This window comes from Pituophis catenifer, unplaced genomic scaffold (assembly GCF_029215685.1).
Source record: "Pituophis catenifer annectens isolate HBS135680 unplaced genomic scaffold, rPitCat1.0.hap2 SCAF_1, whole genome shotgun sequence".
NCBI lineage: Eukaryota > Metazoa > Chordata > Lepidosauria > Squamata > Colubridae > Pituophis > Pituophis catenifer.
In genome coordinates this window covers 113,402,732-113,430,074 of record NW_027256881.1, presented here as the reverse complement: position 1 = coordinate 113,430,074, position 27,343 = coordinate 113,402,732, and the positions used below count along the sequence as shown (strand labels likewise).

Genomic DNA, 27,343 nt, shown 5'->3' with positions numbered 1-27,343 from the left:
AACCTTTTCCAAATCTGTAGTATTTCTTTTGAGATGAAATCACTGTTAAACTTGTTTCAATAGTTAAAAAAACACGTATTGCGATGCCAATTAACCCAATGTCTCAACTGACATCAATACTAAGTATCTTCCCAGTATACTTTTTGTATTGATTGATGTTGCTGTGCATACTTTTTTAGAATCCAGCTTCACTGAGTGAAGAAATTGCTATTGAATAACAATACAGAGCACTATATTTCAGATTGTTGAAGTGACTTTGCACATTTCAGGGAATTTATGTAGATGAATTTTAAAATGCTAATGAATTTCACAGAGGGTGTGTTTGGCATGACTTAATTTTAACACAAAATAACAAGATCATTTCGTTTTGTAGAAAGGTTAAAAAAAACCTGTAAATTATCACTTTGCATGCTGGTTTAGGCCTCCACCACTGGCCTTGGCTGGATAGTGATGAGCTTCAGTGTTTAATGACCAAGGTCTAGAAAACAAGATTTCTTGACATTTCACCAGCAACTGTGTCTGGCTTCATCAGAACAAAACGCATAAGAAAATGAGCAGGGTTTGACTGGGTCCTTGTTTTTAATAGCCAGGTGTCATGACTTCTGATTGGCTTTTGGCTGAGCTAGTTTCTGATTGGTGCAGGTTGGTGTCCCTGCTTAGTTGCCTAGCAGATCACTTTGCCTCTGAAGATACCACAGTTGCTGGCAAAACATCATGAAACCTTTTCTCTAGACCGCAATCATTAAACTCTGAAAACCAACCCTAGTGCAGTTGTACTCTACTATAATCATAAACTAGATAATTAAAAAAAACAGAGACCACTTTATTTTGAATTTACTTTGATCAAGGTGTTTTATTGCATCTCAGAGGGTATACATGCATTGGGTTTTCCTCAAACCAAAATACAAAGCAAATCCATTTGAAATTCTCTCTCTAACTCTCTGTCGTTACAGGGTATGTTATCCCCACAATATACAACCACTTTTTAAAAATGGTACCACATGTTGATTAAATATTAATTTGAAAGACTTAGATGAACATCTTTCCAACCTAATATGCTTTAACAAAGAGCTGCCAAGCCACTTGTAACACTGATCAACAGTGACCTTATTAAGAAGTCAAAAATCTTAAGCTAAGCCATCAGCACACACAGTATGAGAGAACAAACTAAAACGATAAAAGAACACTTTTGTTTACGGTAAAGGGTATAATTCAGGTTCAGTGTGACCTCTAATCACAAACAGTACAGAAAACATATAGTGCTGTATGGGGATGAAAAACACTAATCTAAGATATGTACAGAGAAGAACAAAACTGACAGCTGTACATAAAAACAAAAGGGGAAAAAAATTCATGATTTGCCCCTGGAAACAGTGAGCAGCCAAAGTAGCCTGACAAACCTAAAGGAGTTTGCTTTTGTTATGTTTGATTTTTCTGAACTATATGGCAAGAAACTTACCCTTTACTTGTTTTCAGTGCATTTTAAATAACAATGATAAATATGATGGTTTTTAAATGAAAATAAAAGACAAATGTTTTTTAAAGCAATCCGATAAAATATTTTTACTTGGGGGATTTTTTTAACAACCTTTGTCAAGTAACTTGATAGATTATTAATATGAATTTCATTCATATCAGCAGATAGAATGTCAGGAAATTAAAAAGTGCCCCACAACAAATTTGATAATAATCCTGCTTTGGGAAAAAAAATTACATTCCACACACTTTTTTTTAAAAAAAGGATTGACAGTGTTCTTCTTGCTACCTGATATAACCACAATATTGTTTTGTATAACAGATACGCAAAGGAAACTGGATTTGAAGAGAAAATTTAGAGGGTTGCCAAGGTTATTTACATTAAGACCTCCAGAAACACAGACACATCGCTCCAAATGGCTCACCACACAACAGCTGCATAATCTGTTCCTAATGGATTGGTTCAGAAAAGCACTAAGAAGGCATCAGAAACATACATCCATTGTTTAAGTTGAGAAACACATAAATTATAACCCAAGTACACAAACAGAGAGAGAGAGAGAGAAGGAATAACAACTAAAGGAGTACACATTCCTATGATCACTTTCACAGCTGTGCTACACGTTTTGGAAGTAGGAGAGAAGTCTGAGTAAGCACTGGGTTTGGTACTGGTGGCTCACTTGGAAATTCTGAGCAATAAAATTCTTGTTTGCAGATTCCAAATTTGCATCTTCACTTATCCTTTCACAAAACTACAGTCACGAAAAGAGGGGGAAAGAAGCGTTACAAAGTTTAAGGGACAGGCATTCAAATTCAGTTTCATAATCTGATTTATATGCCAGATGACAGATGATATAACCTTCCTTTTCCTCAGCTGTGTCATGCTCTTTTTCCCCCCCTAAGATGCAAAATAATTGGAAACACATTTTCTTCCACATCTATTCCATAGAAATGAGTTTAATACACATGTCATTTCTCTGTCTTTGGCACATATACATACACACAGAGAGTAACAGACCTGTAACATTTGATTCAAGATACTAATCTAGTGCTTAAATTCTACTCTTGAAGTGGAGAAGTGGTCAGGAGAAATAGGGGTGTTTGACAGCAAGTAAGCGGCCTACATATGTGTTTTCTATGTAAGAGGCAGGGAAGGGAAAGATACGGCTGCTTTTAAGGTTCATGGTTTTCACTGCCTAGTGCAAACATTGTCACTTGCTCAGGATTTATAGGTGGCTCATAAGGAAGTCTTCTTCTCTCCACAATAATCATTCTGCAAAGCAGAATGGGCTGACAAAAGAGATCTCCAAGTAGAACAGAATAGAATAGAATAACAGAGTTGGAAGGGACCTTGGAGGTCTTCTAGTCCAACCCCCTGCTTAGGCAGGAAACCCTACACTACTTCAGACAAATGGTTATCCAATCTCTTCTTAAAAACTTCCAGTTTTGGAGCATTCACAACTTCTGGAGGCAAGTTGTTCCACTGATTAATTGTTCTAACTGTCAGGAAATTTCTCCTTAGTTCTAAGTTGCTTCTCTCCTTGATTAGTTTCCACCCATTGCTTCTTGTCATACCCTCAGGTGCTTTGGAGAATAGTTTGACTCCCTCTTCTTTGTGGCAGCCCCTCAGATATCGGAACACTGCAGTGGTAGGTTGCTCCCGGTAGTAAAAATTTGTAGTAGTTTGGAGAACCGGTAATAACATTGGCTGGCTACGCCCCCGAACCGGTCCCCGGCCTGGTCGCCGCTCACTTACCCCGCCCACCTCATCAGAGGCTTTTTTTTTTTAACTTTTAAAAGCATTTTTTCTACAACCTCTTCGGCCGAAAAAATGCTTTTAAAAGTAAAAAAAAAAGTGCGGCTCAGCTGGGATCGTCAGAGGCTTCTGAAAGCATTTTTTCTGCAACCTCTTCAGCCAAAGAGGTTGTAGGGGAAAAAAATGCCTTTAAAAGTCTCTGGCAATCCCAGCTGAGTTGCTTGATCGTCAGAGGCTTTTAAAAGCATTTTTTTCTACAACCTCTTAAGGTTGTAGAAAAAATGCTTTTAAAAGTTAAAAAAAAAGTTGGCCACGCCCACCGTCACATTACCCCCCAAGCCATGCCCACAAAATAAGCCACACCCACAGAACCAGTAGTAAAAAAATTTAGAACCCACCCCTGGAACACTGCTATCATGTCTCCCCTAGTCCTTCTTTTCATTAAGCTAGATATACCCAATTCCTGCAACCATTTTTCATATGTTTTAGCCTCCAGTCCCCTAATCATCTTTGTTGGAAGTGAGCTTCCATGACTGAGTGTGAACATGAACCTGGGTGTTTTCTGTCCTAGTTCAAACCTTCAACCACTACATCATGTGAGCTGTTCGTGTCAGCAAGCTCAGTACTGAATGAACACCATTCAAATAAAAATAAATTCTTAGCATCCCCTGTGAAATATAAAGGAGAATACAAGCTTGAATATATTTGAGGGAAGGATGGAAGAAGAAACCCATACCTTAAATAGCTCATAAGAAATCTTTGATGTTAAGATCTGCTAATGGGTCCTTTGATGGAGGCTTCTTGGGACTCCGGGTGGCGGGTGTTGGACTTGGAGAAACCTTAATAGTTTTCCATTATTTCAGAAGGATAAGGGCACAAAAGAGGGGAAAGAAATACAATTACAAGTATTACGATCCATCTCTAACCAAAATTTATATGCACTTCACAAATATGGGCTTTTGCTATGTCCCACTGAATGAATACGAGAACTACTGTGATGTTCCGTTTTTAAATTAATAAATAAAAACTGAAATAAAATCGCTTTATCATGTATTGTCTCTCTTTGAGGGAGGTGAGAGGTTTAGAAGTATAAAATATAAATAAATAAATTTGAACATTCACTGGGAGCAGGAATCATTTTTGGACCAGTGACACACTTTTAATAGTTAAAGCAGCTTAAGACGTAGTATTCTAAAAAAATAAGTGTATTAAAAATTAAAAACTAAACAATTACACAAAATACACATTGTAACTTTGAAAAGTCTTGATAGCATGAACTGAAAACAATAACATGTCACACTAGACTGCCTTCCAGAAATAAAAAGGAAATAACATTGGTCTATATGACTTAACAAAAAAAAAAAAGGTGGGGGGGAGAATTCTGTTTTCTCCAAAACCAGGCAAGTTCTCACTTGTGCACCAGGTCCTGCAGCTGCTCCAAATGGTGGCCTCATCATTGGTTGTCCATAGATAAGAGGCTGCTGTGGCATCATTCCAACGCCAGCTCCAGGAGGCTGCTGGAAAAGATGTGAGAACAAATAATGTCTAAGAGATGCCATTTTATCAAGAAATCTCTTGATAAAATAGGCATGTTCCATTGGGGTATGTGCGTATGCGCGCACATATTTTAGGTGTCTTTTCAGATGTGAACCCATTTCTACCTACATGCATCTCAGAGTAGAGTACATTAACTTAAGATGTCAGCTAGAAATTCCAGCAACTGAACTGTGAACATTGCATCAGAAGAATACATTATTCAGTACACAATACATTGTATGGATTTTTTTTCCCCAGAAAGAGATAGCATATAATGCACATTTTTCCTGAAAAAAAGAAGCATAAATTTTGGCCACAATGTTCAGAAGGTAAGCTTCAGGATGTAGATCCTCAAAATGCAGTTGGGGAAAAGAGGACTATTTTCCAGGAAGAACTACAGTGGTATCTCCACTGTAGTTGCAGTGGTAGTTATTCAAATTGCATTTTCCCAGATAAGATTACTGAGATTTTTAAAGACCAATATAAAGGAAGAAGTCACTTGGAAAAGTGGAAAGTAGTACTTTCCCCATCCTATCATTCTTTGAGTCAATCCTTACCATCCCAAATCCTGATCCAGTTTGTGGAGAGGCAGCACCTGATGTAGGAGGGCCAGCACCTGCTGGAGGCACAGATCCTGTCTAGAGATTGGAGTAATAGAGATAAATCACTAACTGGTTAAATTTTATACATATAAAAACAGTTTAAAAGCCCTCCTATATTTAATTGTCAAATGTCACAATTTTCAGCACTTATGAAAGAACTCTAGACTGCCAACATTAAGGCGATATCAAATCAGTTAATTGCAGTCATTGTATCCTGCTGCAAATACTTCATTTAATAAATTATGTGTTGCATACAAAAATGTTGAAAACGACAAACACAGGAAGTTGTTTTTTTAATGAAATCAAACTGTTTCCAATGCCTTTTATGTGGAGCTACATTTGAACAATGTCCTGAAGATGTACCTGGGGTTGCAAAATGTGGCAAAAAGGCAGCTATTCAGCAGAGGGTAAAATGACTGTACTTTTTCCTTATAAATGAAGAGAATAAAATATCTAAAAGAAATATTCTTGCCCCTCTGTTTCACTGCACAGAAAGAAAAAAATGCCTGGAAATACCTATAAAGCAGGAAATAACTTGATCTACAGATGCAAGGGTTATTTGCAAATTAGTAACTCAAGTTTAGGTTGACTGTAAAAATAAAGACATTTTGCATTAGTTTGGTAGTAGCCAGGTCTCTCAGTTAGTACAACTTCATAACAAAAGGCTACTTACATAAAAAACAATCGCCCAACCTTTCTGGTAGAAAAAAAAACTTGCATTTAGTGTATTGCTTTCCTTACCTGGAAAGATCATTACACTGTACAATATTTAATATTTTACAGTCTTTTCTTAAAATGTTTCCTATTGCAATTTCACGATTGCATTATTATTATTAGCTTGTAAGAAGAACATAACTGAAAATAAATGCTTAACCAAAACTATATGAAAACTGAAAAACAAACTCAAAACATATTATCGTTTGAGAAACGATGAAGTGTTCCACTGCTAGAAGAGTAAGATAACAATGCAACATATAACAATAATAGGATGGGACTCCCATTTCCTTAAAAACGTATCAAAACTACAGTTTTGGAATAGACAAATGATGCTGATAATTTCAGAGGTCAAAACTTTAGTATCTGGCTGTAGTTTGATATACTAACTCTGTTCCAATAGTTTAGCAGTCATGTTCACATGGAATTTTGTACATCTATGAAATGTGCACTTATCTCCACATACCAAGGGGCCACTCGGAGGAACTCCAGTCGACCATGTTGCAGGTGCTACTTTTGGTTGCCAGTTGGCTCCTCCTGTTAACTTCTTCTCTCCTGCATTCCACTGAATGTCTCCCCTAAGATTTAGAATGATTTAGAATACGAGTGCTAACTTATTACCAGGCAGAACTGCAACCATAGCAAAGTTCTGGGCTGGAATCTTGCTGGCATAATTACAAAAGGCAATCTGTAAAGTGTTTGAATGGCAAGCACAAAAGAGAATTTGATACCCATTAACTGCATTCCACAATACCGAAGAAACTGCATCAACCACTGACTGTGGTTCCGCCCCAGGCGCCTGATGGATCCTGATAGGTTCCAAATGAAGCTTGGGCCATTCCCTGAGACTCTGGTTCACGACTCGATGGAAGACCTGGTGGTCGCCTGGGACAGGGCGGCCGCTGGTGCTTTAGATTGGGTCGTGCCTTTGCGGCCTCTGACCCGGCGCCGAATCGGCCCAGCTCCTTGGTTCTCCGAGGAGCTGAGGGAGATGAAGCGCCGGAAAAGACGCCTAGAGAGTAGTTGGAGAGCTAGTCATTCTGGATCTGACCGAGCACTAGTGAGGTCTTATATCAAGAGCTACTTAGTGGCGATAAAAGCGGCGAAATGTAACTACTTCTCCGCTCTTATCGCATCGGCAGATAATCGCCCAGCCGCCTTGTTTAGGGTGACCCGCTCCCTTCTCCACCTGGGAGCGCGGGAAGACCCTTTGCAAGGGCGTGCTGAGGATTTTGCGTATTATCTGCACGATAAAATCGCTCAGATTCAGGACGGCTTGGACTCCGACTGGGTGGGTTCAGGCAATGTGTCTGAGGTGGGTCTTGAGAATGTTATCTGGGAGGAGTTCGATCCTGTGACTCCCAAGGACGTGGACAGGATGCTGGGGAGATTGAACGCAACCACGTTTATTGGACCCGTGTCCCTCCTGGCTGGTGCTGGCTACTCGCGAGGTTACACGAGGCTGGCTCCAGAGGATTATTAACGCTTCTTTGAGTGAGGGTGTCTTACCTCCTGCCTTGAAAGAGGCGGTGGTGAGGCCTCTCCTCAAGAAGCCCTCTCTGGATCCGGCTGTTTTGGCAAACTACCATCCTGTCTCCAACCTTCGCTTTGTGGCAAAGGTTGTTGAGAGTGTGGTTGCGCGACAGCTCCCACAGTATCTGGATGAAACTGTCTATCTGGATCCATTCCAGTCCGGCTTCAGGCCTGGATACAGCACGGAAACGGCATTGGTCGTGTTGGTTGATGATCTCTGGAGGGCTTGGGATGTTCCTCTGTTCTGGTCCTATTAGATCTCTCAGCGGCTTTTGATACCATCGACCATGGTATCATGCTGCGCCGGCTGAAGGGGTTGGGAGTGGGAGGCACCGTCTATGGTGGTTCTCCTCTTATCTCTCCGACCGGTCGCAGTCCGTGTTGGCTGGGGGGCAGAGGTCGACCTCGAGGCACCTTGTTTGTGGGGTGCCGCAAGGGTCGGTCCTCTTGCCTCTCCTGTTCAACATTTATGTGAAGCCGCTGGGTGAGATCATCCTTGGATTTGGGGTGTGGTGCCATCTGTACGCTGATGATACTCAGCTGTACATCTCCACCCCAGACCACCCCAATGATGCCCTTGAAGTGATGTCCTGGTGCCTGGAGGCTGTGCGGGTCTGGATGGGGAGGAACAGGCTCCGACTCAACCCTTCCAAGACCGAGTGGCTGTGGCTGCTGGCGTCCCGATATAGCCAGCTGGTGCCATCGCTGGCTATTGGGGGCGAGTCATTGGCCCCCACGGAGAGGGCTCGTAACTTGGGCATCCTCCTGGATGCATGGCTGTCTTTAGAAGAGCATATGACGGCCGTGGCCAGGAGGCTTTCTATCAGGTTCGCCTGATACGCCAGTTGCATCCCTTTCTGGATCGGGACTCCCTATGCAGGGTCACTCATGCCCTCGTCACCTCTCGCCTGGACTACTGCAATGCTCTCTACATGGGGCTCCCCTTGAGGAGCAACCGGAGGATCCAGCTGGTCCAGAATGCGGCCGCGTGGGTAATTATGGGGGCGACATGGCGCTCCCATGTAACACCTTTCCTGCGCGAGCTGCACTGCCTTCCGGTGGTCTTCCGGGTGCGCTTCAAGGTATTGGTTCTCATCTTTAAAGCGCTCCATGGCTTAGGGCCCGGTTATTTACGAGACCATCTCCTGCCACCGATAACCTCCCACCGGCCAATTTGCTCCCACAGAGAGAGTCTCCTCAGGGTGCTGTCGGTCAAGCAATGTTGACTGACGACCCCCGGGGGAGAGCCTTCTCTGTGGGGGCACCCGTCCTCTGGAACGAGCTACCCCCAGGAATACGACTGATCCCGGACCTCTGGACCTTCCGTCGAGCTTTGAAGACTTTCCTATTTCAGCAAGCTGGGCTGGCTTAAAATTTTAATGGGTTATTTTAAGGGTAAAGGGTTTTAAAATTTTGGGAAGCCAATTCAATTTAATTCTGTTTTAAATTATTTTAAATTCTATATTGTATATATTTTAATTTTGGCTGTTCACTGCCCTGAGTCCTTCGGGAGAAGGGCGGCATACAAATTTAATAAACATTAACATTAACATCATGCATCTGGATTAATTAAGTACTGTATATAGAGGCACTGCTGTACCTCTTCCTATTTATTCAGGAATAAAGATATGGACTTAGGACTAGATGTTTAATGACCATTTGAAGTAATGAAAGCCTTAGAAAGGGTGCCTTTACAGCCCATAAAGTACTTTTGGCTGTTGTAAAATGTCAGGCCACCATCCTTGCAGTTACCTGATCACAATCTGGGTGCTTGGCAACTTCTTTGCACTTACGACCAGTTGCCAAGACGCCCACAATCATGTGTTCACCATTTGCATTTCTTCTCTGCTGGCTTTCCCAGAAAGTCATTGGGGAAGCCAATAGGGAAGGGTGCAGGTTGCTGCTGCCTGCCAAGAGGATTCTCTCTTGCCTCAGGGGACTGGCTAAAAGAGCTTCCTCCCAAGGAGAACTGAACTGCTTCAGTGAGGTGAAGAAATGGAACTCAGATCCTGATGGTTTGACCTTCGTTTCCGTACCTCATGGAAGGAGTTTCCTTGGGCACATGAAGATGACATCTGCAGGGTGCAGAAATGTAGCTCAGATTCTGATGATTTGAAGTCCATTTCTGCACCCCAGCAAAAGAGTTCCCTGATGTGTGCTGAGGAGAGGTTAGAACCTCCTTAGGGTACAGAATTGGAGTTCAGATCCTGAAGATTTGAGTTCCATTCTGCATCCTGCTGAAGGAATTCCCTTCCATGCACACAGAGGAGCTGACATCCTTTGACATGAAGGCTTTTCGGGCAGAACGTAGAAAAGAGAGGGAGCCGAAATCCAAGCAGGGAACAGAGAGGCAGTGCGATAAGGTGAGCACGGGGTGTCTCAAATGGATGGGAGAGGACTTGAAAGGCCAGTGCAGGCCAAGCATAAGTGTCTCTCCATGAGGAGCTGAAAATCCTGCTGGGATTTCAACAGGGAAGATTTTCAGCTCCTGAGTGGAGCCTCTTAGGGTCTTCCCCCCAACATGCCTGCCAAATTGGACTCTGTCCAGTTAACAACCTGTGTGATTGTTTGATGGCGTACTGGTAATAACTGCTTTGCTTAATGACCCAAATTCCAGGCTTAATTGTGGTCACAAGCTGAGGATATCTGTAATTTACACTTGGTTTTTAGGAAAGTGAAGAATTTGTGGTGATTACTGATATTACATTAGGTTGTAAGAATCTGATATTTTGGATTGTAAAAAAATTAACATTTTAACTGTTTTGCAAAATCATTCTACCTTTTGCAATATTAGACGTATAATAATGATTAACCACCATCAAAAGGATGGTGGTTATTTATTTATTTATTTATTTATTTATTTATTTATTTATTTATTTATTTATTTATTTATTTATTATTATTTATATATGGACTATATAAAAATACTGACTACAGTATTATGTTAGAAAGTACAGAAGGGAAATACACAACTATCTGGGACTTTGAATTAACCAGCTACTTACTTCTTTGTTGTGGTACCAGAAATTCCAAGATCTGCAAAAGAAACCAGGAATTTAAAAGATTGTTTCATCTGATAGTAGATGTCAAGAGATAACATGTTTGTCCATCAAATCACAGGCAACTCAGGTTTAGCTGATTTAAGCAGCATTTAACCAGTTATCTAAAAGTCACAATAAACTATACGATGATATAATTATATTTTACGGTATATATAATTACATTATATCTCTGAAAACTTTCTTATACCATACAGTCACTGATGTCAAAACTCTCCTGATCTAGACCTCAACTTACATGATTACTTTACTTGGTTACACTTTCTTGATTAGTTTCCTAACTATAAATATATAGGACATAATAAGCTAAGTTTAAGAAAATGTTAATTGTTCATCCATAACAATCGGTACTTTCATATTTTCCACTTTAAAAGCTACTCCTAGAACTGTATGTTTTGTTAAAGAACGTCCATTAAATGGACTGAGCAATATGAAAACATGATGCACCTTGGTCTCAAAAGTTCAGGATGAGAAAAGGAACTTTCTAGAACAACCTAAATTGTAATACAACTGCACTGTCCTCCCACATAAGGGAAAAAATACACCCTTCCAAACATAGCAACTGAACTCAGGAATAGCCAACTGGTGCAATGTGTAAAAGATCAACGGTCATAAAAAGAAAATCACTGTCAAACTTAACAGTTTCTCTGACTTACTTCCTACTAAGTTTGCAAGAGAGGAATCAAGATCACTTCCAATTGGTTTGGCTGCAGATGAAGCAGAAGCAGTGGCTATGCCTACACCGGACAAAGACTGACCAGTTTGCATGGTAGTGGGCATAAGAAGATCACCTAAGCCATCAAACACTGAAGATTTAAGAAAATCAATAGATTAGGAAAAATACTTTTTCAGGCAATTAAGTTTACACATAAACAGATGCTTAAATGGAGAATTCACAACCTTTTAAAAACATACAAAAATCACTACTGATCTTTGAACCATCACACAGATTTAATGCCAACGTAATGCCAACGGAAGGCAAGCATGCTTTTTGACCAACACATTGAAATAAATGAATTCCAAACATACTACAATAAGACAAAACATTAGACAACACTAACTTTTTAAATTATGAAAACAGTCCATGTTGCTGTACTGCACACTCTATGTTTTTAACACTGATATATGGAAGAATTGATTCACATATTATTGTGTCCACAAATCTAATGAGAATGTTACCATTTTCTGGAACAGTAGAAAAAAAAAATCAGTTTGACATTACTTTCATCCAGTATGGCCCCTAAAATTAATTTAGGTTTTCATATTCCATTTCTGGGTTTTTCCTACAACCCTTGAACCAGGGTTTTTAATATCTGATTCCAAAGAAATAATAATTTATTAGCCAATTAGTTATTTAAGACTTATATCAGGTTTGTCTGAAGTGGGAGTATTGTAGCTAATTATTATTTCCTGATTTACAGATTTGGAAGGGAATCATAATAAAGAATTGTCTCTTATGTAAGGATTATTTTTATTAAAATATTGACATAGCAAAGGAAGCTAGAAAGTAAAATATTACAACCTACTAATGAATGCTTTCTAGGAACAAGTTCACGGAAAGAAAAAAATTGAACAGGTAGAGAGAAAGTAAAATAAAAAGCAAAGGTTTGGGGCAAGAATTGTTTTTGCTGGGAAATTCAAAAAAAATTCCAATGGGTGGGAAATCTTTTTCAGTGGAAAGAGCACTGACTATGTACTTTCAAGTTTGTGTCACTGTTAGCAACCACAGATTTTTCTCCAGGATGATCTGCCCCCGACTGGCCCTTTGGGTTTTGGAAAGGGCAAAATGATAGGAAATTCTTGTAAAATGGGGAGGGGGAGGCCATGGCATCCTGTGAACATACCTATATGGGCAGAAATAAAGCATAATCTCCTCCACCTGTCATTAGGAGAGGAAGAGATTAATAAATGGGGCATGTTTACAGTGAGAAATATTCTTCTTGGGTATATTAATATTGCCATGGGACAAGGTGAGGGCCTTTCTCCTTACTTACTGTGGGTAAAGCCATTACTACTCTGCTGCTAATAGAAGCACCACAGTAATGTGTTATTTACCGTGCAATTCATATCAGGCTGTCTGGGTTTGAGATGGATTTCACAAAAAAACCAATGATACTCTACACAAAACACAATTATGTCTTCCAATTTACCATCAAGATATATGGACAAATATGGATAAGATACGGGGTGGACATTAACTCCCAGAATTCACGAGCCAGGAAGAAATTGGCATTGAAGGTTCAAAAAAGAGCCGAGGTGGCGCAGTACTGCAGCTACTTCAGCTAACTGCTAGTTCAGCAGATCAGCGGATCAAATCTCACCGGCTCAAGGTTGACTCAGCCTTCCATCCTTCCAAGGTGGGTAAAATGAGGACCCAGATTGTTGGGGGCAATATGCTATTTAGTATACTGTCTTTGGTGTAAGCCGCCCAGAGTCCTCAGAGAATGGGCGGCATAGAAATATGACAAATAAATAAATAAATAAATAAATAAATAAATAAATAAATAACCATCATGTAATCATGGGGCACTTGTGGCTTTAAGTGCAAATGTGTTGCCAAGCACCCAGATCGTGATCACATGACTGCAAGGATACCGGAACAGTTGCTGACCAAATGGTCGTATACCAAACAAAATACCAAAAAACAACCAATATCATCCCTCTGTCTCTAATGAAACAGAACTATGTAATCCAGGCCAACATTACATAGTCAGTAACACCAATTCATAACAGGTACAGTATGCATGCTAATGTTAGTAAGCAGAGTTGCACTATGTTGCGGCAAGCAGTAACTATAAAGCGAAGTACTACTAACTACTATTTGGCTTCTTTACTTCTTTCTGTTGCAGAACTCACCCAAAAGGCAAATTTGTAGCAAGGCCCCAGCATGGAAGTAGACAATGAAAGAGACACAAACAGAAACGACAGAGCAGTAATGAAAAGTCAAGCCTAGTGTCAAAGGACAAAATACCCTGGACCTCCTTTATTTTTAAATTCTGGTGCCATGCATGCTTTGGAAAGGCTCTGGAGAATGGCAGCACCACACAACCATATGCTGAGTGTACAGGAATAAGGTATCTGCAATTTCAGGAGTTTCCTTTAAATGGGCATGCATATAAAGCACATGCAGAAATACAGAATATATGCACTTCGGTTTGGTGTGTGCTGAAATCCTATTGAAGAGAACTGAGCAGAAGGAACTATTTTGCAAACTATATATTAAAAGTAGTATACTACATATTCAACTGTTTCTGACCGCTTTCATAAAAAAACAAACAAATACTTTGGACATCTGGGAGAATTACAGTAACATATTTTGGAGACGAAAGCTGCACAGAAGAATCCTTTCACTCACCTGAGGGATCGAAGGAACTGCTAGCAGGGGAAGGAGAAGGGGCTGCTCCAAATGCTGCTTCAAAATTGGGCTGCAATATATTAGCCTGAGCTGGTGTGATGGGGGAAGGTGATGGAGATGGAGCAATAAAAGAACCTCCAAAGCCTTTTTAAAAAATTAAAGAGAAAGAAATTAATTATTAGCCTAATACTAAGGACTAATCCACAGGCCTGAAAAACATTATAACTAACTTTGACAAACACAAAGTTCCTTTCCTCTTCTTGATGAGATTATTATTGTTGTTCCCACAGTGAAACTAAAAGGCACCAAGGATGAATGCAGAAAAGTATAGAGGGGGTTAGCAAAATTCTGCCTGAAAAGGTATAAAGCGTAGCAATGAGCAACAGTTGGGAAGTTAAATGTGGATTCACGCCAGATAAGGATTTTGCCCTGCAGAATTCTGCTCTTCTACACATCACTGAAAAACAAATCAATAGGAAACTTTTATTTAAAGAAAACATGTTTTGTGTGAAAGTGTTGATTCCTTAAATAAACAGTATACAACAGAAGTATAGCATGCATAAGAATGAATGAAAAGGTTAGTGAACTGTTCAATAGAGAGTAAAGCCATGGATGTGTGATGTTCCCCTTGTTACATAATGTATTGTATATGTATACAAGTATCTAAGGAATGCCTGTGATTGGTCTAGTGTTGTCAGGGACATGTACAGTAGTTTGGTAGGCAAATATGTTGCAAACCTAAATGATTTACAGCTAATATTAGATACTTATATAATACAATAAGGTAGCGGTCCCCAACCTTTACAACTTAGCAGCCAAGTGGGGGGGGGGGAAGGCCCACAGCTTGTGCTAGTTGAGCTGCACACACATGTGCACTGGCCTGCTGCTCACACAATTTGAGCTGCGCAGGTATGCACCAGCCCACCACTCGTGCAAGTCGAGTTATGCAGGTGTGCGCCGACTCGCTGCTCACGCAAATCAAGCTGCATGGGTGCGAGCCAGCCTGCCGCTCAAGCAAGTCAAGCTGCTCGTGCGTGGGCCCACTGCTCGCTCGACCTGGTTCTGAACGTGCCACGGCCCAGGGGTTGGGAACCCTGCAATGAGGAGTGTGGACCTGAAAATGAATGTACTAATGTGAAGGCATTAGTGTTTGATAGGCAAAATGGAACGAATAATTGCAACTGATATATAAGTGGCAAAACATAAAGCAGACGTATGAATTGTTTATCTTAGTAAATATTTTCTAACCACAAGAAAATGGAGACATTTTGAAAAATAGAAAAGTAGTGGGTAACATGTATTTTAAAAAAATGAATGGGTGCAAAAAAAAAGAGAAAAGACTATCCATAACAGTGCGCTTCTGCTAATTTTGTAAGGGTTGGGAATGCCAAGAGAAATGAAAACACTAATTGGAAATTGTTTACTTAGAAGTAAATGTGGTAAAACAAGAAGAGATAAGGCTAAGAATGGATGCTGAAAGAATATAGATTGAACACAAAGGCCAGGTAATGGTATAAAAGGAGTACTTAAAAGCTTGGTGATACACAGAGATTGAATGAATATCAAATTAAAAACATATAGGAACAGTGATTGTTGAAGAGTGGAAAACTGAGAATATTGGAATGGACAGAGTTAATAAGATTTTCAGAAAAAGAAATGTAAGAAGGTATTTTACTCATCCCCCACCCCTTCTCTGAAGTTTACAAAATGTTGCCTTAATTTCACAGATTAGCACAGCTTTTTTAAAAAGTTAGATTTGTATCTGTGTAGGAGAAAGGTTGCAAGGTTACATTTATTCTTTAAAAATTAATCTTCAGGAAGACACAATAGACCAGCAATTAATGTCATTCTTTTCCCCTATGTGTTGTAAACAGTTGGCAGATTTGGCATAGATTAGAGTTCAGGGGTCTCCAAACTTGGCAACTTTAAGCTTTGCTGGCTGAGGAATTCTGGGAGTTGAAGAGCACAAGTCTTAAAGTTGCCAAGTTTGGAGACCCCTGGATTAGACCAACAACCCATTTTGACAACTGCTATTTCAGTTTGTATGAACTGCTTTTCCTTCCTGCTGTAAACTGCAGAAGGAATAATCTTGAGGAACAGGAAGAAGAGCTGCAACCAAGACAACACTGAGATAAAAGAAATCTGAGTCAGGCTAGAACTGTAATCTGAGTAAACATTTCAGGCAAGACCCTCCCTACTTCTCAGAAAAATAAAGGGAAAAAGGAAGCAAATTCAGACTCTCTGCACTCTTGTAATGAAAACAATATTGCATGCATGACTTTAGTTTTCTAACTTGGTTTACCTAGGACTGATAGAACAGAAAACATTATACACATTAGCATGCACTATCAAGTTTTGACCATGTCAAAGAAAAAAACTATGAAGCACATTTTCTGAACTGTGTATCTCAAATAAAATAAAAGGTTAATTAATTTGTAGCTGTTTATCAGAATGTATGCTTTCTAATAAACTTGTATCTGTTTTATATCTTCTCTTCTGGGTGTTCATTGAATATTCAAAGCAGTAGCAACAATGAAAAAATTTATGGAGCTAGAAATGGAATTTCTTTTGAAGTCAGTGAATTTCCATTCCTTGTCCTGTTAAGGACCCTAGCTTCAGACATTCAGAAAAAGAAACAGAAAGCCATTTTGAACTAACATAAGAAATACCCTGTCGTATAATTTAATTGGTTCATGAATTGAGATGGATGAAGAGGATTGAGAGGATCTTATTTAGCAGCAATTTATGCCTTCTTTCCTGACCATTCTTTCAAATCTAGTACACAGTTGTATACCATAAGAATCAGATTGCTACGAATTACATAACGTTACTTAGTAGTGATTATAGACTAATAGACCAATATGTAGCTACATAGAATGGTATCATATAAATTCATAGGTATACAGGGGGAACACATGAGCTTCTCAATGTCTTAATTATGACTAAGGATATTTTCTGCAAGCAACAGTGACTTATTTTACTTATAATCATCCTGTAAAGACAAATTAATATAGCTTCCTGGAGCGGTGGGTTTCACAGAATGTTTATAGTTTGGAAGTCTAGTAGCCTTAGTGAGGGTTCATTGGCTATTCTTTTTGTCACAGTACAGAAAAGATGCAGTAAAAACATGCACACCCTTTATTAAAAAATACCACAATTGTATTTCATTACCAGCTAATAGATCAGCAGAAGCAGAAGCACTAGAAGCAGTTGAAACTGCAGGTTGGGGCTCTGAAGGGCCACTTCCAAAAGGATCTATTGATTTTTTTCCATAAGGCAGCAATAAAAGATAATAGGGTTTAAAGATATTGTAAATATATAAACATGTAATATTTGGAGGAAGAATGCAACTATGAATATGACATAATTTTCAAGACCATAGAGCAGTGATGCTGAACCTTTTCAGCACCAAATGCCCAAACTGGAACGCATGCGCGCCTATGCGTGCACCAGCCAGCTGGTCTTTGGGTTTCTGGCACTCCGGCGCGCGCAAAAACCAGCTGGCCGGTGCACATGCCCACTCTGCGTGCCACCTCTGCCATGCGTGCCATAGGTTCGCCATCATGGTCATAGAGGAATGATTAGTAAAATATATGAAACAATCTGAGGAATAGTTGTAGCTGAGTAGGAGAAGGAGTGGCAGTACCTGGGAGCAGAGACAAAACAAGAATCAGCCTGGAGTTTCTATGTTGATTAAGTCCATTTGTGGCTACATAGAGATTCCAGGCTGGTTCTTCTTTTGACTCCATCCCCAGGTTCTGCCACTCCTTGTCCTACAAGTTGTTCTAAAACCAGAAGAAACCAAATAAGGACCCAGACAGACTATTTTAGAAGTATGACAGTTGTACTGATGAGAAGTGATGGCAGTGCTAAGATTTTCCACAGGATGATGACCCCAAGAAAACTGCTGGCTTTCTAAGAGCATGTTCTCTTCCTCATTTCCCCAAACCAATTTTGAAACTAGTTTTGCAACCCTATGCAGATCTATGCATAGAAACTTTAAGGGATACATGAGCCTGTAAGTATTTCCTGTCCAATGTCCAATAGAATTTTGTAGAAGGATATTATTCAATTCCTGTGCTGCTGCATAATATAGGTAATATAATATAATATAATATAATATAATATAATATAATATAATATAATATAATATAATATAATATAATATAATATAATATAATATAATATAATATAATATATCTCCCTTTCCCCATAAACCTTGCAGAAAATAAATAAAACGTATTGTCACTTCCCTAGTATCATTTCACATTTTCTTAAAATCTTGTATGTACTCATCTGGCCATCTGTAAAATATGTCTAAGCAAAAAAAGGGGTAGCTGCAAAATTCCAAGCCAACTTTCTTCTATTGCATTTTAAAGTGTATTGCTAACTCTGATGATTAAAGGAATAGCATTCTGGCACTTTTGCAAAGAGGTGCTTTTCTCAGTAGCTGTAACCATAGTTACACGAGGGTGTGGTTGTGCAGTGAGAAGGAAAGATATATTGTAGTCTAAACAAGTCCTACATAGGGGCATCACAAACAGGACACTGGATGGTTGATGGGAAGTAGGCTGGAAGCAGATACTCTTAATGAAATAAGAAGGGATGGAAAAATATTGGTATCTTGCCATTTGTAAAGCAGCCACTTAAGAAATCAAAAAACAAAAAGTACTGTGAGCAATCTGGTGCTTTGCCATTGCCAAAAAAAAAAAAAAAAAAATGAATGCAGACAGTAGGGATGTATAAAGCATTTGAATAAAGTGCTTCACAGCGCACTTCACCGGAAAGAAAATCAATGGAAGTTTCTGTTTGTTAAGACATCTGCAAACAGGTTTTTGAAGCAGGCACAAAAGATGTGACTCCAGAATTCAACAGAAACCCTTTATTTTCTCTTTTCTAATGCACTGTTTTCTTCTTCTCCTTTTCTACATCTTACCTATCCATCCATCATCGAAGGTTTTCTGTGCACACATGAGCAAGACAACCTCTGCTTGTTCCCACAAACATGCAGTCCCAAAAGAATACTCCTTACTGCCTCTCTTTCCTTGACATTCTGCAGCTTTCTTTCTCTGGATCTCATTTCAGGAGAACCTGCAGACAGATTGTTCCAGCACCTACTGAGCTGCCTGTTTGCCTGCCTTCCCATCTGCTTTTGGCAAACATATAAGGGGCATCAGAGCCAGTAGAGAGAGAGAGAGAGAGAGACTAACTACTATGAAGCATATGGAATACGGATTCATTTGATTGAGATGGAGGCTGTACCAGGGGGAGAAAAAGGCAATATATCAACTGTATTTTCAGGAGAAAAATTTCACAGTGTTTTTATTTTTGGAATCTGAAATGAACCAAATTTATCTGTGAAATTTAATGAGTGTGCTATCTAATAACACCTTTCATATCTATTGCTATTCTGTAAGTCTGGGGACTTTCCTAATTTATACTGCTTCCAATCATAAAAAACGTATCTTCTGTACGGTAAACATTCTGCCTGGTTGTATATCATCACTGCTGCTAATGAAAGTTGTCGTCATTTGTGCTTTTTCCCCTTTAAACATCTAATGTTTTCTTGAGTAATATTGCAAATTATACAAAGAACATGCCTTTTGATAAAAAGCAGTAACAGTTTGTGCTTTATGTTTGACCACAGTTATATAGTTCCCTTCATGGTTTGTAATTAAAAGACAGTAGATACTATGTATTAAAATCAGAAGCCCATACAGCAGACCTGGGCATTTTACAGCCTCCAGGTCACATCTGGCTATTTTTGGGTGTCCCTATCAAGCCTGTTTGAGATCAACTGGAAATCAGAAATCAAAGGTAAATAAGTGTATGCCACACACACAATACAACTGCATTACTTTTATTTTGAAGGTGACTATTTTTTTTCAATTTACATATGTATGTCCATTTATTTATTTTTATTTATTTATTTTATTTAATTTCTATACCGCTCTACTCCCGAAGGACTCAGGGTGGTGCACAGCAAAACAATAAAACACATACATATAAAATTTAAAAGTAGAATTAAAATCAAATTAAATAGTTTTGGCCCAGACAAATTAAAACCCCAAACTATTTAAAACCAATTTTAAAATTTGAATATATAAAATACTAAAAGATATTAAAAAATTAATGCATGCATGTATGTAGCCCTGTTCATTCACCCCTCCCCCCTCCAAGAACCCATTTCTCATGTGGCCCCTTGGGAAAATTAATTTCCCACCCTTGCCATAGAGAAATAATTGCTAAGCATCACAAGAGCAGCCTCAATTCAGACTTGTCTGAACAGACAGAAAGACAGACAGACAGACAGATTGACTGACTCACTCCATCCCTAATCTACAAATAGATAACAGGTAGCTGTCAAGAGAAATATACATGCTATAGAGAAGCATAATTGTAAAACTGAAAATTGTATACTGTAGGAGGAAGAATGAAATAGTTATTTGAACAAGAAAGGAATTCCATGCATGGAAATAAGGAGACGACAATAAAAAACCATCTCAACTGCATTTTATAATACCCAGTTAAAAAGCAAACGAAGCACACCACACCACAATAAAAGTAACCTTTGTGAAATGTTGAATTGCTGGCAAAGAAAAATGAAATGGACCCTGAAATGAAATGGGAAGTACTTGAATGGTGAGGAACAACAATACCCACCACAAAACAGGTCAATCACACCTGAAGAATCCACTTTAGCCGGGGAAGCAGTGGGCAGGGACGATGGTGCTGCAAATGCATCCACTGGAGTAAGCATGATAATATTTAGTATCAGCAAATTAGGAATGATGAGGCCATTACCTTGAATCCATGCCAACACAATGTATATAAATATATATTGGAAAGATTTGGAAAAACTAAATCCCCTTTATATTTTTCACAGAGTATCCACTATAAAAGCAGCATGTTTAAAGATTAGATTGAAAAGAAAAACTGTTTTGGCATTTTTTATTTATCTTGTACACATGCAGGGACTGCACACAGTAATACGTATGCATTTTATTATATAAATATATATTAGCCTTGGTTTTATATTATTGTATGCATACGCACAAGAGCTGTTGTTTTCAGATTTCTCATTTCATTCATGCTATGGGAATTCTGGTTAACTCGAAATATGATAAAATTTTATAGCCAGATATGTTTAACTATTTAGATTTCCTGGATTCTGGATAGCATGAAAACGTCCTGATCATGGAAGCTTCATGATCCTTCTTTTAATAGATAAGCTGTGGAGGATAGAATTATGATCCTAGAGCCTGAAAATGCTTATTAATATAGCAGGTAATTGTCACTTGGAACTACATCTAAATCGCCAGGTAAATCTGTCAATAGAGAAGGGGCTATAAGACTATGTATCTCAGAAAGCTCTTTTCCTGGGTTACGGTTATAAACAAGGTCTCCAGGTAGCTTTTGACTCTGTCCATTTTTCAGCAATAATTTGAACAGGAAGTGGAATGTAAACTGCACACAGAAGTCTGTAAATAAGATTAGCACCACAAATATAGCAGAAAGTTGCACACATTGCCTTCCTAAATTAAAATAATTATGTTTTCATTTTTTATTATCAAGATCTTATAAGTATGATTAACAGTCTCATGTTCTAGAGGTCAACTGCTTGTGTAGGAACTTGGGCAAGGCTTATACAATCTAAAATTTTGGAAAGGGAGTTGCCTCTTTTTAAATATAATGGCGTAAATGTTCTCAAAGGCAGTGACCCCCAACCTTTTGGGGGACAGGGCAGTTTTCCATGGACCAGAAGGGCGTGGTTTTGTACACTGCCTGAATCCCACGCCTGTTTGGATGGGGGCTTCACTTGCTAGCACAGCCGGGTTCCTAGTGGGCTATGGACCAGGGGTTGGGGATCCCTGCTTAAAGGTCATCTAAAGTGACTCAGGGAATATTCAGGAGATCAGCTCAGTTTTGACTTTACTAATTTTTTAACAGTTTAAAATTGATGATGTTTCACAGGTATTTTGGAAGGAAAGTGACAAGCCACATGAGAATAACTTAGGTCTAAGGAGAAAGCGCCTACCTGATAAGAGATCACCAGTGAGAGAATTCTCGGGCCCAGGAGAAACTCCAGTAGTTGAAGAAGAAAAAGTATCTTGCAGAAGCCAAAGAAAAATGAATTATAAATTACATGAAGATTAGAGATAGATATGTATATGACTGACAAAAAAAATACTCAGCAATCAAATAAAGTGGAAATTTAAAAACGCAAACTTGCGTTATTATAGGACAGTACTTTTATATATATTTACCTGTCCCAAATAGGTCTATGCCAGGAGCTGCATCTGACTTAGGTGGTGCAGGAGCCTCAGCAGGTGTGGATTCAAACAAATCTAGATGAAGAATATATTGTGTCTTACTAATTTATATCTTCATGTTGTGAATTTTGTTTCTTTTCAAAACATAATTGCCATATAGTCTAAATATGCAAAAAAAAAAAAAAAAAGAGAGAGAGAGACTGTTTCCATAGGCTGAAAATCTAATTCACCCCAAAATGTATCAGAAAGAAAGAATTAAGTAAGTTACCACCAAAGATATCTAGAGCAGGAGGAGGAGCAGAGGTGGTGGTAGTGGTGGTAGGAGCAGATGTAGTAGCGGTAGTGACAGGAGCAGTAGTAGCAGCAGTTGTAGCAGGGACTGGAGGGGCCACAGCAGCAACTGGAGTAGGACTGGTTGCGGAAGTAGCTGCACTAGTTGTAGGGGTAACTACAGGAACGCCGGTCTCAGCTGGCTTCATAGCAAAGAGGTCCAGCTCAGGAGCAGCCTCTGCATTGCCTTCTGATGGGGCAAAGGGGTCTTGTAAAAGGAAACGGCAGAATATACATATATATAAAGGATCAGCCGGGAAGGAAATAGGAAAAACCACACCCTGTGTGGATTAAATCATACACACACATATCATCATTTATACATACATGCAAAACAGAGATCAAAGGCACAGCTTTGTTAACTACTGTTGATTCTCTGACATCTGTACTAATAGGTGCCCATGTGCCCACATGCATTTCCCCCCCCCTCTCACTTAAACGAAGGTGCTTTGAAAAGATCTGCTCCTAATTGGAGAAACATTCTACCAGCTACATGCAAGATTCAGCATTGTTAACATTTTTCAATTAAAAAAGGCTTTGGCGAAATCATGTAGGAATGCTTTCTTGACACAATTTTGTTCGAGTAGAACTTTCGTCCAAATACCTGGGGAAAATGCTTTTTGTTTTTTTTTTTAGGAAAAATTCCCTCCCCATCCTTAAGTGACAAACATACTGCCATGAAGTTTATTTTAATTAGTATGACACACACAACGATGACAAAACGAGCTAATGAGATGGAACCCACCATTTCCTGAGCATGCATCAAGAGCTGCTGCTACAGGGGTTGGGGTAGCTGGTGCTGCTGCCCCTTCAGGTGCTGCAGGGGCGTCACCAGGAGAAGCTGCAAAGGCATCTTGAGTGCAGGTTTAGAAACAGAAATTGAGAAGAATTTTTTTAAAAAAGAAGAAAATATAGTAAAAGAACCAAGTTAAATAGCATAAAAAAAAATCCCTTATACAAAATGCGGGGTCATAGGGTGAAGGTTGCATTTGTTTTGTGCAACTACCAACAGTTTTCAAACTAAACTCAACCCACGTAATTATATTAGGTCACGATGATTGCGATAGTCTGCAAGTACACACAAGATAAGCAGAAAAGCTCATGGCAGAAAATGTTCCTTGTATAAGGGTCTTGAGCAGCATGCATATGTAATCTCCAAGCGGGGGGGGAACCCTAATAAATAATATAGAAATCTTTCAATAACCAATACACTTAACAGAATACCGTATTTTTCGGAGTATAAAACAGAGTATAAGACGCATCTACCTTTTTGGGTGAGGAAAACAAGAAAAAGAAATCTGCCCCTGCCTCCCAGCAATTTTGCCTCCTTGCAGCAAATAGCTGGCTTTACTTTCATTTTCGTTTTCAGCATAGCTTGATTAGCACAAGAAAAAAAAAATCTGCTCCCAGCAATTGACCTCCTTGCAGCAAGCAGCAGAGGCCCGCGCAGCAATAGGCAATGGCAATCCCTGCAGCCTGAAACAGCTGAGAGTCGGGAGGCCGATCCAAGGGACTATCAACTTGTGCTAATTAGGCTGTGCTGAAGCTGAAATGGGCTGTTTCTTCTTGCTGCTTGCTGCAAAGGGGTCAATTGCTGGGAGGCAGAGGCCAAAGGGTGGGGGCCAGTGGGTGGGCGGGGCTACATTCGGTGTATAAGATGCACCCAAATTAAAGGTGTGTCTTATACTCTGAAAAATGCGGTAATTTTTCCTATTCTATTGAATTGTTTCATATATTATCTGAGATTGGGGAAGTAAGGTAAAAAAAAAAAAAAAAAAAAGGAGTCCCTGCGGATTTTACTCCATTAGTGGTTGCCCACTTTAGGGGGTGGTGCTCATCTCTGTTTCAAGGCCATTGAGCCAGAACTTTCTGAAGACATTTCTGTGGTCATGTAGCTACCATGAATGACCTATCATGGTTACCTTTCCACTTAAGCGGTACCTATTTATCTACTTGCATTTGCATGCTTTCAAACTGATAGGTTGGCGAGAGCTGGGGCAAGGACGGGAGCTCTCCCCATCACATCGCACTTGGGTCTTGAACTCAGGCTGCCAGCTTTCCAGACAACAAGGCCAGGGTCTTAACCACAGAGCCACTGCGCCACCCTCGGAGAAAGTAAAGTAGACTAAAAAAATGTTATTTGCACTACAATTACAACTCCTCGTAACTTGGACTACTGTAATTACACTCATAGCATTCTAATAATTCAGGTGACATTATTGGCCTTATTTATTTGCATAAGTGATACACAAAGCAATTCACACCCTTGCAAGGTACTGATCAAGCTTGGGGTGTGTGCAAAAAGAACTTGTCTCCCTAAGACTCCACTGCATTCGTTGTAGGAAGTCAACCAATTGCCTACTTTTTCTTGCACACATCAAAGGTATAACTTTATCTCCCTTTTAGCATTTCACAAGAGTGTGCAATTAAGATTCTGGATCAAGACCCAATTTCCTTTTCAGGAACACCCTAGGAAGGGGGAAATGGGAACCTTCTGCTTCTGGATTTAAACTTGCTTCATACAGTATAACTGAAAATAGCCCAAATCAGGGCATGTTTTCTAATTCTTGCTTGTGTCAATAAACCACAGTTCAAACTAATTCCCAGTTAAGATACTGAGGCAAAGTATGATTGGTTCACCACTTAGCAAACAGGAATTTATGGCTTGCTAATGGCTAATTTTGGGCCAGAAATGTTAGAAAGTACAATATTAGGGTGGAACTACTTTTCCAGTGTTGTTAATACAACTGATTCTTTTGGTAGGGCTACCTTCTTGCCACTAGTGTTTTCTTTTCATCTCCTTCAAGAGTATTTCTTGTCATCAGAACAAAATTCTCATAGCGGGCATAGTAGGGCATTTCAAGTAGCTTAAACCACAGAAGGAAAAGTCGCAGCACCTGATTGCTGTTCCCTCAGGTATCTCACAGTTAAAACTTCAAGGCAATTTTAAGGATAAGTTTAGCTTTACTACATCCTGAGAACATTATCAATGACCAGTTCCAGTCACTTTGAATAAGGATATTGATTCTAATCTTTTTCTCAGGCATCCTCAGGGATAAAAATTCACTAGCCTGTTTATGCAATGCTAAACTATCCTTTAGAGTTAATCGAAATAAGTCATCCTGTGTCAACTAGCAGAGAAAAATATAGACTGCAATTCACTTGGGGTTACACGGTTGAGAAAATAGTGCATTTGCACTTGCTGCAATTAGAGACATCTAGAAATGTCCACTAAAAAAAGACTAGATCTAGTTTTCTAAATTCAAAATCTAGAAAAATCTCCTGCCTCTAAATAATGTTAAAGCTATGAAAAAAGTAGAAGCTACGCTTTACCCATTTCCCCACTCTTTATTAATTGTGTACAGTCCTGCAAACCCTGCTGACTCCAGCAGCATTAAATAAGATTGAGCAAAATGATCAGAAGAAATGGGGAAAGACTGAAGTAGCCACAATGGTGGGGAGTTTGAAAAGGCAATTCAGAATTAAAACAGGATGCTGTTGGTTTTGCTGCCATGCAATTTCCCACTAGAAAGACCAAACTTACAATTTCTGTAGAAACAGGAAGACTCACATGCTTATTAAGACACAGACAATTTAATGTTAAAAATATTCATCCTCGAAAATAAAAATCCTGCTGCCTATTCTAAAAAGCTCACATAGACATGCATCTGATCTGCAACAGAATAAGTTAAAGCTGCCTGAATAAGTTAAAGCTGTAAGATCTATTAAAGAGCAAAGTAATAAGAAAAAAAGCAACAGGAAATGGAGTCTGCCAAATTCTCATTGTGCTGAACTCGTATTCTAATAAATGAAGCTTTTAAGCAATTTTGTTTTGCTTAACACGTTACAGAAAACTGTATGGCAGTTGTCCAATAACGGAGAACATTTCAATTTCAAGAACTCTACTTAGCTAAGGTAAACAGGAAGCTTTACCCTAAAGTCACACTGAAATGCTGAAAGCAGATACTGAAAACGGGATAAAATTTCATAGCTGTTATATTGGAAACATTTTGCTTACCTGAAGAATCACTAAATCAATTATATGTTTGTTTTACAGTATGTACTTTTCCTCCTTAAAAACTTTTATCTTGTCGAATTATATTATTCTGCAGACCTCAACTTACCAAATAAGGCAAGAGAAGGGCCAACTTCCTCTCCCCAGTTTGGCATAACATGGCTAATGGTGATAAGAGCAGCAATACCAATAGATCTATTTCTCCCATTCAAAGAAAGAAACCTGTACAACAGGAGTGTCAAACTTGCGGCCCACGGGCGAGAAGCATCACACACTGGCCATGCCCACCCCCCGGTTTAGCAAAGGGGGAAAAGTCACAATATGTCATGTGACAACGTGATGCCGCGAGTTTGACACTCCTGCTATACAATATTTATAACTAGCATCTTTGGTAAACAGATTTTTTGCTTAATTATCCAAAGTTCAATTTGCTTCAGAGGGTATAGCTAATAAAGGGGTGTCAAACTGGCAGCCCGCGGGTCGGATGTGCCACGTGTTGGCTCTGCCCCTGCCCAGTTTAGCAAAGGGGGGGTCCCGATATGTCATGTGATGCTGCCGTAATGCCGGGAGTTTGACACCCCTGAGGTAATAGATTTGGAGTACTAATTGGTGCTTCCAAGTCAGGTTGAATACAGCTTCAGAACAAGGGACCACCCATAAGCAGAGAGATCTCAAACCCATTGCTACGTGCAAT

General features: G+C 39.3%; 1 protein-coding gene across 1 annotated transcript in view; it reads right to left on the bottom strand.

The window, feature by feature from the left end:
• Positions 1–848: 848 nt before the first annotated feature.
• SNAP91 (synaptosome associated protein 91) overlaps positions 849–27,343 on the bottom strand; it is an 85,990-nt gene continuing 59,495 nt past the window's right edge. The window contains exons 15-28 of the mRNA XM_070932873.1: positions 23,380–23,487; positions 22,573–22,842; positions 22,299–22,379; positions 22,070–22,141; positions 20,695–20,778; positions 14,032–14,175; positions 11,333–11,482; positions 10,623–10,653; positions 6,551–6,662; positions 6,044–6,067; positions 5,326–5,406; positions 4,645–4,749; positions 3,969–4,071; positions 849–2,228 (exon numbers count right to left, since the gene is read on the bottom strand). Coding sequence (XP_070788974.1) covers positions 3,979–4,071; positions 4,645–4,749; positions 5,326–5,406; positions 6,044–6,067; positions 6,551–6,662; positions 10,623–10,653; positions 11,333–11,482; positions 14,032–14,175; positions 20,695–20,778; positions 22,070–22,141; positions 22,299–22,379; positions 22,573–22,842; positions 23,380–23,487 — 1,355 coding nt within the window. The 3' untranslated portion in view covers positions 849–2,228; positions 3,969–3,978. The remainder of the gene's footprint in view (positions 2,229–3,968; positions 4,072–4,644; positions 4,750–5,325; positions 5,407–6,043; positions 6,068–6,550; positions 6,663–10,622; positions 10,654–11,332; positions 11,483–14,031; positions 14,176–20,694; positions 20,779–22,069; positions 22,142–22,298; positions 22,380–22,572; positions 22,843–23,379; positions 23,488–27,343) is intronic.